This window comes from Anopheles moucheti, chromosome 3, assembly GCF_943734755.1.
Source record: "Anopheles moucheti chromosome 3, idAnoMoucSN_F20_07, whole genome shotgun sequence".
NCBI lineage: Eukaryota > Metazoa > Arthropoda > Insecta > Diptera > Culicidae > Anopheles > Anopheles moucheti.
Window position 1 is genome coordinate 63200638 of NC_069141.1, and position 15511 is coordinate 63216148.

Sequence of the window (15511 nt, forward strand, 5' to 3'; positions counted from 1 at the left end):
TAAAAAACCACAAACGATATGTGACTTCTAATATAAACTGACGCTTTTTATTTGACACTGTACTGGGGGTGGTGGTGGGTGCGGGAAAATTCTGCCACGAGTGCAGTTCTGTCCTCACACGGGCACACACTGGGTGAATCAGTAACGATTTGGAGCGAAACTTTTTGGACATTCTCACATTTCGCCTACCGCAGATGTTCGCGGTGGGTGGGCGTTGAGTAATATTTCCTGGCAGCGTAATTCGGCTGAGTGTTGGTTGGATAGTTTTGTGTTTCTCCACCAGCTGCAGCTGAATCATTTCATTTGTGCTGCGTTAGTGGACAACTGAAAGTCGTGAAGTCTGCTTTTTATGAAGTCATTTAACGATGGAAAAGAAGCGGCTAACCATTGTTGTGATAAAGCACGCATCTGTTAATAGAACGAGGTAGAAAAATAATGATTTTGAAGGTTGTTTTCCATGTTGGTTTAAATTAAATTGTTTTAATTTTGCTACATAATTATTGATTGCCGATTCTAACGTAGCTATAAGTAAAACAATTGTCAGATTTATGCGATTAGTCCCTTAGATCGCAGGAGGGCAAAATGTACAATGGCATACTAAGAATGTCCCAAAATGGGGGTCATGGGAATTATCATTTAGACAGCTTCAGAAGTCGCAAAATTTAACAAATAAACATTCAATTTGCATCACGAAAGTTTTCAGCTTATTGGTCATTCTACCAATGTCAAACATAAATATATTCGTACAGTTACATAAAATAATGTTATCACAAACATTGAAACAATATTGAAACCCTTAAAATGCTAATTTCTGACATTTCCGACACACTAAGAACAGCCCATCTAATAATGTCCCAAAATGGAGGTCATGGGCATTATATATTATCATTTAGACATCTTCAGAAGTCGGAATTTCTAACAAATAAACATTCAATTTTGCATCACGAAAATTTTCAGATTATTCGTCATTCTTCCAATGTCGAACATAAATATATTCGTACAGTTATATAAAACAATTTTATCGCAAACATTAAAACAATTTTAAAACTTTTTAAATGCTAATTTCCGACATTTCCGACACACTAAGAACAGCCCATCTAAGAATGTCCCAAAATGGAGGTCATGGGCATTATATATTATCATTTAGACATCTTCAGAACTCGGAATATCTAACAAATAAACATTCAATTTTGCATTACGAAATCTTTAGCTTATTCGTAATTCTTCCAATGTCGTACATAAACATATTCGTACAGTTGTCTAAATGCATCACAAACGATAAAACAATTTTGAAACCCTTAAAATGCTAATTTCCGACATTTTTCCAAACATTTCAAAGACAGTGTTGGAGCATCGGTAAACCCGGAACCAATCTGAACTCTGATAGAATAACACCCGCTACTTCATGTAGTTTGATGCTATGCACTTGAGCAACAATAAAAAACAGGATTGAGTTGAAACCCTCAATACCTTTATCCTTCGCTGCACAATGTCACTGACTTCATCGTAGACCAAGCGTGTCATCCTTTAAAGCGCTGGCACTTCATAGATACGCACGCAGCCGCATTATAATCCCCCATTTCCCCGGTCTTTAATCACCAGTCGGGATTCTTTAGCGCTTCCGGACGTTACGTATGCATTGGCATGCAAATAAATCAGCTTTACGCCGGATTAAATCACGCTGCAACTGCAACGTTGTGCGATGCGCGGATTGTGCTCCCGGTAGCAACCCAACAACTCATCAAAAGTGCAATGCCAGAAGCAGGCAGAACGAATCTTGGACGGGGCTCGGCGGTCTGGCAGCGAACCGAATAAAAAATAATGGATCTTCCTTCTTTTTTTTTTGCTCCCTTGGCATGATTCACAAATCCTGGCAACTGTTGTGCGAGATAATTCCCACCTTGCATACCGAGCGCACGGGCGCACAATGTTGCAATACGCGCAGACGTCCGTAGGCGATTGTGCGAGGAAATGCCACTACCGTCCGGTAACGTCACAGCCACTCTATCGGAATGTAAAATATGATTTCATTCAGCGACGGATTTATCAGCATTCAGCATGGCACAGCAACAAAGTATCTGTCTTGGTATGAGCGGATGCATCCAGGGATTTAGTTGACAGCTTCCATGGAGAGCTGATAAAAAAAACCGTAAGATGCCTCAGTCAGTTCATTATCGCGTACGTTACGGTACCAGTCATGAAGGAATGAACATTGTTGTATTGTAAAGACGAGAGATATAGGCATTACACACGGAATGTGGTTTGGCAGCTTACAAAATAGAGGAAATGTATCGGATTTATTGTAGAAGTTTGAATTAAGAGTGCCCCACGGTGCTCAATTACAACAAGGAAAATAACGCTGTAAATGTAATTAGGTAATTTCTCCACAAATTTGAAGTACAGGTAGTTTATAGTAAGTAGTATAAACTGTATTTTTATCGCTGATTGAACAGTATTGGAAAACAAAGTGTCACACAACGTCGCTAATCTTCGATTTTGCACAAGAATCGAAGCACCTCTGTCGAAGTCCTCTGTTAACCTCTGAATCTGTCCAAGTCTTTCGTTGGGAGATCGTAGGAAAAGGTGCAACTGCATATGTATAAAGTGCAGAAGATCATAACGGGTGATAATGGTGGAAAATTCATTGTTGCAAAGTTTCATTTCGTAAGTAAATCTTTAGCAGCCTCGTTTATATGAGAGACGTTCAAAATTTATTACTAGTCTTTTTCTCATTTGCAACAGGAATAGGGCTCGATCCTCCCCTTTTTATTTGTATTGATGGTGGCGTCCTCTCCCGTCATTCGTTCTAAGCTCCGATACTGTAGATGGGCAGGTTGTGTCAAAAACTTTGACAGTCACAGTCCCGGAAACTGCACAGCAAGATTATTACGAACCTCATTGTTTGATCATGGATGATGCGATCTCGTCAAGGTGGACATCCGGCAGCTTCCGGATGGCTACTGTTCTCCACCGCCAAGCACACGTTTGATGTGCAGTAGATAATGAGGAAGTAGCACTTTTCACAGTTTATCAACAAACAGATGGTTTGGGAAATTGGAGTTCACCGTGCATTCCTTCCGAAACCTTCAACGGGGAGATCTACCTCAAGGATTGCTTCGGAAGCGTCTATTTGTTCTTTTGAAGCAATACGAGGACCCTACGATCTTCTGACCTGATCAAGTTTCGTATCACTATTCAATTTTTATCCTGCAGTGGTTCGAAGATTAGAGGATCACTTTCGTACCCAAGGACATGGATCTCCTCAAGGCATCGGAACTAAGGACTTTTGATTTCTTCTGGGCTATTATGAAGTAGGCACTACGTAAGCATCTCAAGTCAGTCAAATCTTAGGTAGAAACGAAGCGAAGGATGAGTTCCCGTTCAGAAGAAACTGAAACTGCCAGATGTTGTACACAATCTAGTGAGTGGAGTTAAGCGTAAGGAGCGAATGTACGGTTATAGTATTAAAGTCCAATGAAGTAAAAGCTTACTAAATATTTAGTTGTCTAAAAGGTTAAAAATGGAGTCCACTAGGTAAGCCTCAACAGCGATTTTTCCGCGTTGCAATTTTATGTGTAGTAGGACTCTCTTTTAAACACAGTAGGAACACTCTTTTAAACTATTACATCTTCGTGGTCTACGTCCTCACCATTGCCATTTTAGCTCCATCTAGCTATTTTACTCCGAAGATCTGTATTTGAACAGCCGTCGAAGTTATTTGGGTTTACAAGGTACGTCTGTAGACGAGAACCTCAGAATTAACGTGGACCTTGAACTCCACAGCAAACAGCACACTGATTTGAGGTGCGGATGCAGTGCCGATAAAAATTTCCTTCAAAATCATCGCATAATTATCATACGATACCATAAAACCATCATCACGATCACGCGGCTATCTGCGTTTGTTTTTTGTTTTCTGCATATTTCACCATTTCATTGTTGTGTCATAATTTTTACCCGAATGCAGATGTCTGCCTACCGTATCTCGCCGGTTGCCATTAAACGGCGGCTAATTGTTGCTGCCAATGCACCATAACCGTTACTCAGCCACATTCTACTCACTCCCGCACGAATCCCGCGACACAGTTGGAGTCGCACGTTCGGGGTTTTGTTGTCAGCTGCAGATCGTTACAGTGTATCTGACGCGCATTGATGCCAGCAGACTCGCACCAGCCGATGCAGTGCTATCAATCGCTTTGAAAGCTTTATTGCCATTTTCCAGACGGGTGGCTATATATTCCGTGGCGTCATTTTTGGTGGTCGACAGGCCTGTGCACCATCTTCGACACCGGACACGTCAACACGCCACTGTCACCTTTCGCTACTGTCAATCTGAAAGTTTTTAAAGGTATGTAACGGCCGGGACAAAGATCGATGGCGAGAGGGGCCTGTTTTTGGGTTTGGGAGCTGGATGGGGACATCGTTCCGTCCCGGGGCAGACAGATGGCAAAGGTCGTAATTATTTTTTCATGCCAAATTTCAACGTCATTTTATGGCCGTGCATACACACGTACACCCATATAAAATGCTCGGTCACTAACCGCCCGTTGCAGTTTCACACTTTACGCCGTTTAAACTCATTTGCAGCACATAACGTCATCATGCAGTTTTATATTCATTTTTTTTGTATTCGAGACTGTGTGCTATGGATGCTTTTTTGTTGTTCCTACTACTTGCTTCAGCCGTACCCGATGCGTATATGTGCAGGTTAATTCCGTTACTATCCCCACGTAGCGATGGCTTCGTACGTGTGCATCGGTTTTTCTGTTGTGTTATTTCTTTTTCATTCCAAACCGTTTTTACGAACCTTTAACGACCGGTTCGAAGACGGCGACACTTACCAGCAGCCTATTACTTTCCGGTCAGACATTTTACGATTTTCTACACACCGCGCAGTCTGTCCGCTTTGTCGCCCTGCGTGCCTTTCAGCCCTTTTGCGGTCGTTTTAATATGAATTATAGACTGACGATATTTTTTATTCCCGTTGTGCGCCGGATGCAAAACTGCTGCCCAACAGCTGTGCTGCAGCAGCAGCAACCATGTTGCACTGCACGCAGCATCAACGGCCGCTTCCCAGTAGCAGGAGTGCTTATCGGCGCCACTAATGGAATGCCGACGCGAACTCCTCCCGGTGTTGCGTCGGTCTAAGCGTAAATCTTACGATAAACTCTCTCCTCCCAAAAGGTTCTGTAGGATGCACTCTACAGGGGATGCATCACGGTTACACGGTTGCATACTGTACCGGGTCACCGTTTCGTACCGGTGCGAGCTTGAGGCACCATCCGGCCGGCACACGATAATTACCGGCCGGTCGGTGCCAGGATAAATCGTTCGACAGTGGGCATTAATTTAAGTCTGCAATCCCGTCTACCGGTAAGCCTTAACAGGAATGGGGGCGATCCAGACGATCGTGGGGTGTGGGTTAAATTAAAATCGTGTGCGCACCCACCTGATGTGACTGCGAATAGGGCACGGTGGTGCAAGATGGAAGTTTTGGGCTGTGCTGTAATTACGTTCGGTCCTGATAGGATGTACACCCAGCGAGGAATCTTACGTGCATTGGGTAGCGTAAACTAATCGGAGACATTCGTTCTGTTTGTTGCATAAGAACTGTAATAGACCAAGAAGTCGGGAAAGCAGTGCAGCCGTTATGGTCGGTTTTGTTGCTTGGGAATATAGTGCTTGGTAATGGGTCTGTGCTGAGGTCGTATCTCAACTTAACTGTCCTATAAACAATGGAATATGTGTCAGTAATAATTTAACAAATTATGATGAGATCCCGAGGTATAAATAGTATAAAGTAGCCTTTGCTACGCGATTAAAAGGAATAACCTGAACCTAACAGGTCGGCTGATAATTGTTTGACCTAACACATAGATCGTGCTAGTAGATTTAAATCCATATCATTTTTAGTTTGTACCAACCAATGTCTAAGGAATGTATTGGACATATCATTCATGAGTATTTGGATATGAGAAAGCTCTGCGCAAAATGGCTGCCGCTCGAGCTCAAATTTGACCAAAAACAACAACGAGTTGATGATTCGGAGCAGAGTTTGGAGCAGTTTACGCAAAATAAATCCGAGTTTTTGCGTCAATATGTTACCATGGATGAGTCTTGGCTTCTCCACTTCACTCCAAAGTCCAATAGATAATCATCCGAGTGGACTGGACACGATGAACCTGCTCCAAAACGGGAAAAACGCAACAATCAGTTGTCAAGGTTCTGGCGTTAAGTTTTTTGGGATTCGCAAGAAATAATCTTCATCGACTATCTTGAGAAAGGAAAGACCATTAAGAGCAACTACCAAATCAAGTTATTGGAGCGTTTGAAGGACGAAATCGCCAAAAAACGGCCACATTTAAAGAAAAAAAAGTATCGTTTCATCAAATCAATGAAAACAATGGCAAAAAATCATGAATTAAGCCACGAATTTGCTTCCCCACCCATCATATTCCCCAGATATGCCTCCCAGTGACTAATTCCTATTCTCAGATCTCAATAGGATGCACGCTGGGACGAAATTTTCTTCGGATGAAGAGGTGATCGCCGAAACTGAGGCCTTTCTTGAGGTAAAGGACAAATGCTACTACAAAAAGGGTATCGGAAAATTTAAAGACCGCTATGATCAGTGTATCAGTTTCCCTTGAAGGGATGTATGTTGAATAAAAAAATATAATTTGGCAAAAAAATATAAAAAATAAATAAAATAAAATAATAAAATAATAATAAAAAAAATAAAAAAATATATAAAAAATATATTTTGGCTTCCCACCCTTGAAGGGATGTATGTTGAATAAAAAAATATAATTTGGCAAAAAAAGGTGTTTTACTGTCATAGGCCAAACTATTATCAGCCCTCCAATTATTACCTTCTGAAGTATTTCTGGACATTCTGATACACAATTACAAAATCTATTGCCTGCAACATTTAACATTTTCTATGTTTCAGCGGTACTATAGCAGCTTTGATCTTTAAGCCTTTAACCTTTGACCTTTGAACTTTAAGACATTTTACTCAGAAATAGTCTTCAGCCTTCAGATCAGCGAATCTCAGATTCAGCGGATCTCAGCAAAACTCTCCGGAAATATTAGCAATAAAATTCTAACACGACCGGTTCGAAGACGGCGACACTTACCAGCAGCCTATTACTTTTCGTAATTAATATCCAATATTTACGGATTGGGATTACGGAATTATTAATTAATTAATTAATACGTAATACCAATTATTCACAAATAAACAATTATTATTCATGTTCAGTAAGTCTCAAGTCAAAGTTTTATTTCTAAACAAACTGAATAAAATTCGAAAATTTAAAATTGTGAGGCATTAAAAAAAAACAGCTCATAACACAGTTTGGCCTCTTTGATGCGAAATATCAATCAAGTATTTAATTAAGTACAGATCGAATCATTCACACTCACATTATACATGAGTGCCCCGCTAGTGACTCCTTTCTGGCATTAAAAGAAAATTACAATTTACAATGAAATTAAACCACACAACACTAAAACGATCTAATCTCCGTCGGTTTCTACCAACGGTCACTATGGTCACCAGTGCTCAAAGAACTCACCCCCCCCCCCCCCTCCCCCGTCGCTCCCAGACGAAAGGAAGATACAATAAGCTACTGATGGCTTTCAAATCGGACCCCTACAATAAACTTAATCAAGTCGCATTCGGAATATCATCTCTAACCAAAGCAGGGCTCTAACCAGCGTACCGTGCGAGAGATGGTTCGTGCATAAATTTGCAAGTCAACGAAACGAAAATGATGAGCCACCTTTTTTTGCTTTTCTTTACTTTTTTTTTTTTGCTTTTTTTTTTTTGCTACGGTTTCCTCTTTTCGAAGCCAATCCAACCACGCAGACACACCCTCAGCACGCTGTTTCGTGCCGTTTAAATGGAGCTGTGGAGCATTTTGCCCAGCACCGATGGTGCCATATGGGGCGGGAGAAGGGCGAATTTCATTCGTACTATTTGCTCTTCCTTTTTTGTGCGGCTGTGTGCTATGAGAAAGGAGGATCCATGCGCTATCAGTGCGCCGCAATCGAAACACTGCCGTCCATTCATTCATTGCCGGATCTTCGCCCCGCTGGTGAGCTATCAATTGACTTCTATCTGTTACGCAAATGAAACGTTATGTTGGTATGCTAGGTTCGTGGAATCGCGATGAGCCCTGAGCTGGTAGAGGAAACATCAAAGTGCGGGCGATTCTGGCTCGCCGTAGGTCAGTTATTTTCGAACGGGCATCTTCGCCGAGTGTGAGCGCATTTTTTCTAAGCTTCCACGGGCGGTAAAACTCGGTTTGCCAAGATGGACGTTGATAACCCCGCTGATGCTGATGTCCAGTACGACCACCAGCCCGGTTGACAGTGAAATGGTCGCTTGCAATGGCAAGTTGGCTTGGCCATAAAACAAATTTCCAGCACAAAATCTAGGTCGTGCGCCAACGAAAAGCTTCCACTCGCGCGACGGCGTCCGGGGGCCAATCAGTGCGTGTTATCATCATGCTGATGCAGCGCGCAAACTTCAATCTACCCCAAAAAACACACACACACACACACCCTGCAATCGAAACGACCCTTCGCCCGTCAGCGCATAAATAAATAAACTAGATACAAATTTGTTTATTTCGTGACCAACGGACATTTGGATTGGACGCTTGGGGCATGGTGGGCATCAGGCGCTTTTAGACAACGCAAACGTAAAACACTGCAACAGATGGCAACTGGTGCGGCGCATAGCGACAGAATCGGTCAAGTTGAAAACGGTGACCAGCAAAACCAGTTCCAACAATCCGCGCCTGATTCCTTCGACCTGATAATTCGTTTGTCGGGACTTTTCAGCAACTTCAAGTAGCCCATGTTTAGATGCTTGGATTCGATAATGGTTCAGGACTAATGGGAAGGAAAAAAAGTGGGCGATCTATAGCGAGGTAAGGTTGTAGTTAGAATTCCGATAAAACTTGCTGTGATATGATCTTCGGCGCTTAAAAATACAACTAGTGTCCAAGGTTGCCCATTGCCTGGCTTGAAGATTCCTCTCCAGGTCCAAGAGTTCCAGTATCAACTTCGAAAGTCTTCAATATCTTCAATATCAATCTGCTATTCAATGATGTCTGAATTTTAACTTCATTGAATAGAAAACAAAAGTAATATTCTTACTCCACTTTCAGTTGCTTTCCCTTTTCGCTCTTGCAATATTGGAAATGAACTGCCATGGCCGCCACGGATTAGCTACGCGCGCATCAAAGCCGCGTGTCGTCAGAACACTAAATGCTGCAACGCGCACCGAGTGCGACATTGGGCCCATCCGAGAGCATCCGATTTACCATTCAAATCTCGTTCATTTCCTTGCGAAGAAAAAATGCCGGAGGTCTAGATGCTCATTACCATTTAACCATGAACCTTTTGCGAAAACTTCAAGCATTGGATGCGAAACGCCGGAGATCGCCGGAGATCGGCGTAGATGAATATGTAACGTGCAGGCGTTATATGCTGCGCGGCCAGACGGACCAACTGGTGATGCACCGGCGGGAATCCGGTTACCAGCAAATTCAGCGATCCGCGATGTCACACCTTTCGCTCGCTCTGAAACGTCGAGACACATCACTGAGACACCAACCAAAAAACCCTCTATCTGCACTCTATTAATCCTTGCAAAACGACCGGCTGGCCCGTCGCAGCTGGAGCCTTGCACTTCGATGGGTTCGGGGTGTCCATTTCATAGCATCCGAATCAATCTTCGACGCAGAACCAAAGCAAAAAATTATCTGAAACATTTAACCATCCGGCCATGAAGCAGACACATTCCCCCCACAAACTTCAAGTGTGCATCGCAAAACGCAGGCCAATCATTATTCATCCTCCTTCTCGCCCTCCCCCGAATTTTGCATCCATCGTGCTCGTTTTGCTCGTTAATGAATAAAAACGGGATAAAGTGAAATCTTAACCCTGTAAGAAATGGTTACGATACCGAGAGCTCGATTCCGTCTTCCGTGCAGGGGCGCTTTGTTTGTTTTTGTTTTGGGCCAAATTCGTTTTTTGGGCAATGTCATCCTGCACCATGCCGAAGTCGAAGATTAAGCAGAGACAACAGCGAAATGCAATTCGTGCCACGGGGGAGTCATCAAGCAGAGGGCAAAACTTGACACTCAATCCGGAATCGTCCCCGGGGGGAGCGGTGAAGCTGCGGAGCGCTACGATCCGTCCGTTGCGAAGTGTCACACGTCGACGGGATGACCATAAAATGAGCGATTTAACGAGCAGTCCCGGTCCGGTGTAGGGGACTTCTTCTGCTCGCCCGCGCTTGGTGAATTGTTTGCGTTGTTGTCCCACCGGGCTATAAATTACGCACCACGTCTAAAAGGAGACGTTGGAACGTCTTACTCTTCACTTACCTCTGTGCTGGGCGAAGGTGGTGTTCCATGTGGTGGACGTTTTGCCCGGCCGGAGCGGAAACGACGAGGACACGGTGATGTAGCCACGCGGATCATCCATGAGTACGCTGTAATCGCGCTGACCGGTGCCGGCTGAGGGAGCCGCGGACGATGACGTTACCGGCGACGGTTCTGGCGTGACGTTCGTCACGATCGCCAACGGCTCAACCGGTTGGTCCGCATCGGACGCGTCCTTCACGGCCGGCACTAGCGAAGATTCCGGACCGAGCTGGGTGCTGTTCGTGCCGGCCGACGCCAGATGGCTCGCGACTCCATCCAGCACGGCCTGGCTGCTGTTGAACTCCTTGAACCGCCGGTAGAACTCCACATCCACCGCGTCCACGTGTACGTGCGAGCGCTTGCGCGGTGCCTTCCCGAAGCGTGACGCATTCAGGTGGTTGCGCAGGTACTGGCGCATCGCCGTCAGTGTCAAATTGTACAGATCGGGATGTGCTTCCTCCCCGGCGCTTCCTTGCTCCGCGCTGCCGTGTGCCGGGTCAACTGGTCGCCGGTGGCCATGCTGCTTCCGGTCCGGGTGATGCTGATGGAGCAGCGTCTGGGTGGCCACCGCTGCCGGATGCGCTGGACGTACGATCGGGATCGCGGCGAACGACGAGGAGGCGAGTGTGGTTGACGGTGCCGGCAGTGGGCCGTGTTGATCGCCGCCGGATGCGAAGTGTTTCTGTGCCGCCGATGGCACCGCTAGGGAACACGCCGACGAGAGCAGTGCAGTCAGCAGCATTAGTATGAGCCCGTACGCTCGGCTGGCCCCCGCGGCACCACTGGACACATTCTGGGGGGCCACTGCGACGACCGGTGTTCACCGTTGGGGTGACCCACTGCCACCACAGCTACCCGCTGCAGCCACGATGCACCTCACCATATCGCACCACACTTCTAGCACAGCGCACGGCCGCGGCCCTTGCTGTTAGCCGCCGGCCGATAACACCTTATTGTTAGCCGTATTCCAATGCACTTATCACTTGGCACTTGGCTTGTCAACCGGGCGGTAATAAATTCTTCACCTAATTAGGGTTTGTTTCACACTTCACTGGATTCTTTATGGATTTTTTGTTTAACTTTTTCGCACACTTATTTTCGGAACGTTGGATTTTCTCTTTTCAGCAGCTTCGGACCACTTTTGTTGAGTTTTGTTTATCACTGTCACACAACTGTTGCCACTCTTATCTGGAAGTGAAATAAAAACCCAACATTATTAGTTGACTACAAACGACACCAACTCTTCAAGATACTAAATATGCAATAAATAATTAGTAGTAAAGAGTGTGTGCTCCATATCCCACTAGCAATAACTGTCATTAACCCATTTACATACAATAACATTGAAACCTGGGAATGTTCTATCGAAGTCATAATAATATACTCCAAATAATAAAGTCCGAGGAGTCGAGGAATTAACTTGGTTCGAAATCATTGAGCATTCTGAGAGGAGTTAAACAAGATAGCGTTTTTATTGACTCCAACTGAAGACCTTTGATGGAGCTTGAAGGATCATCTCGCCAGAACGATCATCTGTGACTTATGATATTAAAATATACTATATCTATGAGTGTATGAGGCATTGCTTCAAAAGGAGTTTCAAACCATTGCGGAGTTTCAAACCAACGCAGAGGGATTTCTTGAAGAGCTTTTCAATTTCATCTCGTCAGTTTTTTCTCACACAGATCTTTGGTAGATTTTGAAAGACCTTCTTTGGTGTATGATATTAAAATACACTGTAGCTATGAGCGTGTGAGGTATTGCTTCAAAAGGAGCGGAGTTTCAAACGAACGCACATGAACGCACGAACGGGATTTCTTGAAGGACTTCACTCGACAAACTTCATCTCGATATTTTCTTCTCACACTGATCTTTGGTGGAGTTTGAATGATCATCTGCGGCGTCTGATATTGAAATACACTGTATCTGATGAGGTTTCTTGAAGGACTTTTAAACTTCATCTCATTTTGGAGCATCACTATTAATCAAAACCAGCAATCATTAATGGTGTCGTTGGCGTCTAGACGAGAGTTCAATTCTTCGTAGACTGTCTAAGCGTTACCTTTGATTGTGTACCTTACCATTGATTTGTGTTCAATATTTCCCTGTACTACAATATTTAGGTTTACAGATATCGTTTCCAATAATATTGTATTCAATCTCTAACTCCAATGACAAACAGTTCACATTGAGTGCACTAAATTGAATTTGTCACATGATCACTAATGCCACGTAGACGTCAAGGTTAGCATTAGTGGAATTTATGTCAAAGGCATTGGAAATTCTCACCCACTACTCTGGTTTTAAGTATCTTTATAGTGCTTGAAGATCTAGTTTAAAAAGTATTAAGTAGAACAGCTATTTTATGCGATTAGTACAGACACTGCCTGCGAAATCATTAATCTAGGTTAAACATTGTATTGGAATAAGACTTCACGCAACAAATACAAATAAATTCAAATGTTTCCAACGTTCATCGACAAGCAAAAAACAACAATCCCTACAAAAAAAAGCCCCCCGTCCTATCCGACAGGCCTCCAAATGAGTCTGAGAACCGTTTCCGATCCACCTGCTCGATTATGCAATGGCTTACGGCCAGCATTTCACGCTCGGCAAGCCGCCAGAGTCTGTCGGATGGATTCCAAACATCTTCCGAGCAGCGGCTTCATACAGCGACCCATCCTTCAAAACCATTCAACCACCGAGCGTCCATGTGTGTTGCGTGTGTTGCGTGCGTGTGTGTGCACGGATGTTGTATCCACCCCGAAACCGCGCCAGCTCCGGCTCGGACAGATTCACCACGTTCGATCAGTTTCAATTATAGCACCGGCGGCGTCGCGCGTTTTTGCCGAGACGCGTTACGGTTCGCTGTCACACGCGGCCGGTATGTGTGTTTGGACGAGATAGCAAGCCGTTAAAATACCACACATGTACGTTTGATTTACTACCAACTTAGTGGTCATCGCGAAAAATATGCTTCCACACCCGGTAACCGGTAAGGCCACCCGCCAGCCCGAAAGCCAGTACGGTACCTTTAAACGTATCAACTATCCTTTTACTACTGCCATGTGCCGACCGTGTCTGTCGCTCTACATCATAATCAACGCGCGGTATGTGTTTTCTTCACCGGTGGCCAAACGCGCTTGGCCACCGTTTGGGGACGAACTGCGAACTTGCGGCAGGGAAGGATGGGGCCCGGCAGGGGGGGAAAATGGGCAACCGACAAGAAAATATATTTATATTTAGCTCTCATTTTTCTCTGAGTGATGACATTTGCAGGATTTGCGTTCGTTTTGCTTTGCCTTACGGCAAAGTCCTTCTTGCTTCCGTTCCCTTTCCAATTTTCAGTCCCCACAGGTTGATCCTCTCGGTAGGATAGTGAAATAACGTGACTTAAGCACCGCAAATGGGAGTGATCGCATGAACCGACCCCAATCTAGGATCTCGATGTAGGTGAAATGAAAAAGTAAAGCTTTTTTTCTATTCAGACGCCACCAGCGTGTGGTGGTGGACAGGGAAAGTGGAGCAATTCCGAACCGGATACATATTTATGACTTCACTTTAGGTTTACCGAGACGCCCGAGAGGGAACACACTCTACAAGAAGAAGAAAAAATACGCACACACACACACACAACTTTCCACCGGTAAATGTCGAAATTGATTGAGATCCCGCGTCCGCTTTCCTTGAGGCGTAGGAATTTTCATCATCAATTTCTATTTTTTGTTTTGCTTTTTGCCCTCTTTAGCCCAACGACGCTCAGTAATCGTGTGGTGTGTGAGAAGAAGGTGTTTTTCGCCACTATCACTGACTGGTGAATCCCGTCAAAACAAACCGTACGGCGCATGTGCGCCACCGGGAAAGCAAATGTACCGCGCCGGGCAAAGGGTGGATCCAGGGGATGGGAAGGAGCAGAAGTACACCAAAAAAAAAACACCCCGCAGATATGCAGGCATGAATTTTCCGCGACGCGCCAATCACGTTCTGCCCTGTCTCACTGTCTCACTGTGATAGCTGTCAAAGTGAGCGTGAGTTAGTAGTACGTGAGAGCGAGATGAGTTCCCCGCTTTCACTTCCGTGAGACTGTTCCACTTGTCCGGCTCTCCCTCTTCCCCTAAATCCCTTCTTCCACTTCCGTTGCTCTATCTTCGGCGGCATGATCCGTCGGTATTTTCGCGCTGTCGCCGCCGGTTTCTGGGTGAAAATAATATCGGAGAGAATTTTCAGCAAACGCTCCTTGAGGAAAAGTTGGGTTCTTTAAATAGAACGGACGGTTTTTCGGCTGGTCCCGTCCCGATGATGGTGGCACGCTCCCGTGGCGGTATGGCGGAACAAACAGTTGTGGAAGGAAGTGAACAACTGTCCTCGATTGCCCTTTTATTTGCCTTCCCTCCGTGGGCCGCTTTTGGCCCTTATTTCTTTGAGCACAACACGTTCCAGACCCAACACCATTGATACAAGCGCTTAAATGCATCGCTGTTTAATACTAAGCACGGGGGATCACACCCGGTGCCGGGACACCTACCATTGCGGGATGACTTATCGGTGCAAAATCACGCACAACCGTCCGGAGCACGTTTGTCTCACATTCTTCCGGTGCTTCCGGTGGAGCAGTGGACCGGATGTAGCGGCAAACCGCTTCGAACCGCGGGTTTTAAGTTTCACTGACAAATGAAACGATCGCCTCTCTCCACCCCTTTCCCCCTTTCTACTTTTCCACAGCTGGATAAGGGTGAGCTGGAACCCCACATTCACCTTGCCGTAGGCCACGCCGCACAGAAGCAATCAGGGGGACTAAAACGACGGAATTCTCTCTTTGCTCACGCCACTACACACGCGTTATGGGGCACGAACTCGAATGCAAATGCAAATCATGACCCGTTAGCACGGATATGAAAATACAGACACACACACACACACACGCACACATACAGGTACACAAAAACACACACTCAAACACGCGGCCGCGCGCAACTGGTGCAAGTGCAATTCACTATTTTGCATATGAAATTGCGAATTATTGCACACACGAATTCGCGTTGCATGCGGATGGGGAACGGAGCGGG

At 45.0% G+C, this 15511-nt stretch overlaps 1 protein-coding gene across 1 annotated transcript in view; it reads right to left on the reverse strand.

The window, feature by feature from the left end:
* The window catches only part of LOC128301303 (homeobox protein 5-like), a 137259-nt gene extending 125723 nt beyond the window's left edge, over positions 1–11536 (reverse strand). Inside the window, exon 1 of the mRNA XM_053037705.1 lies at positions 10407–11536. Within this exon, the coding sequence (XP_052893665.1) occupies positions 10407–11187 (781 nt within the window). The 5' untranslated portion in view covers positions 11188–11536. The remainder of the gene's footprint in view (positions 1–10406) is intronic.
* Positions 11537–15511: the final 3975 nt, after the last annotated feature.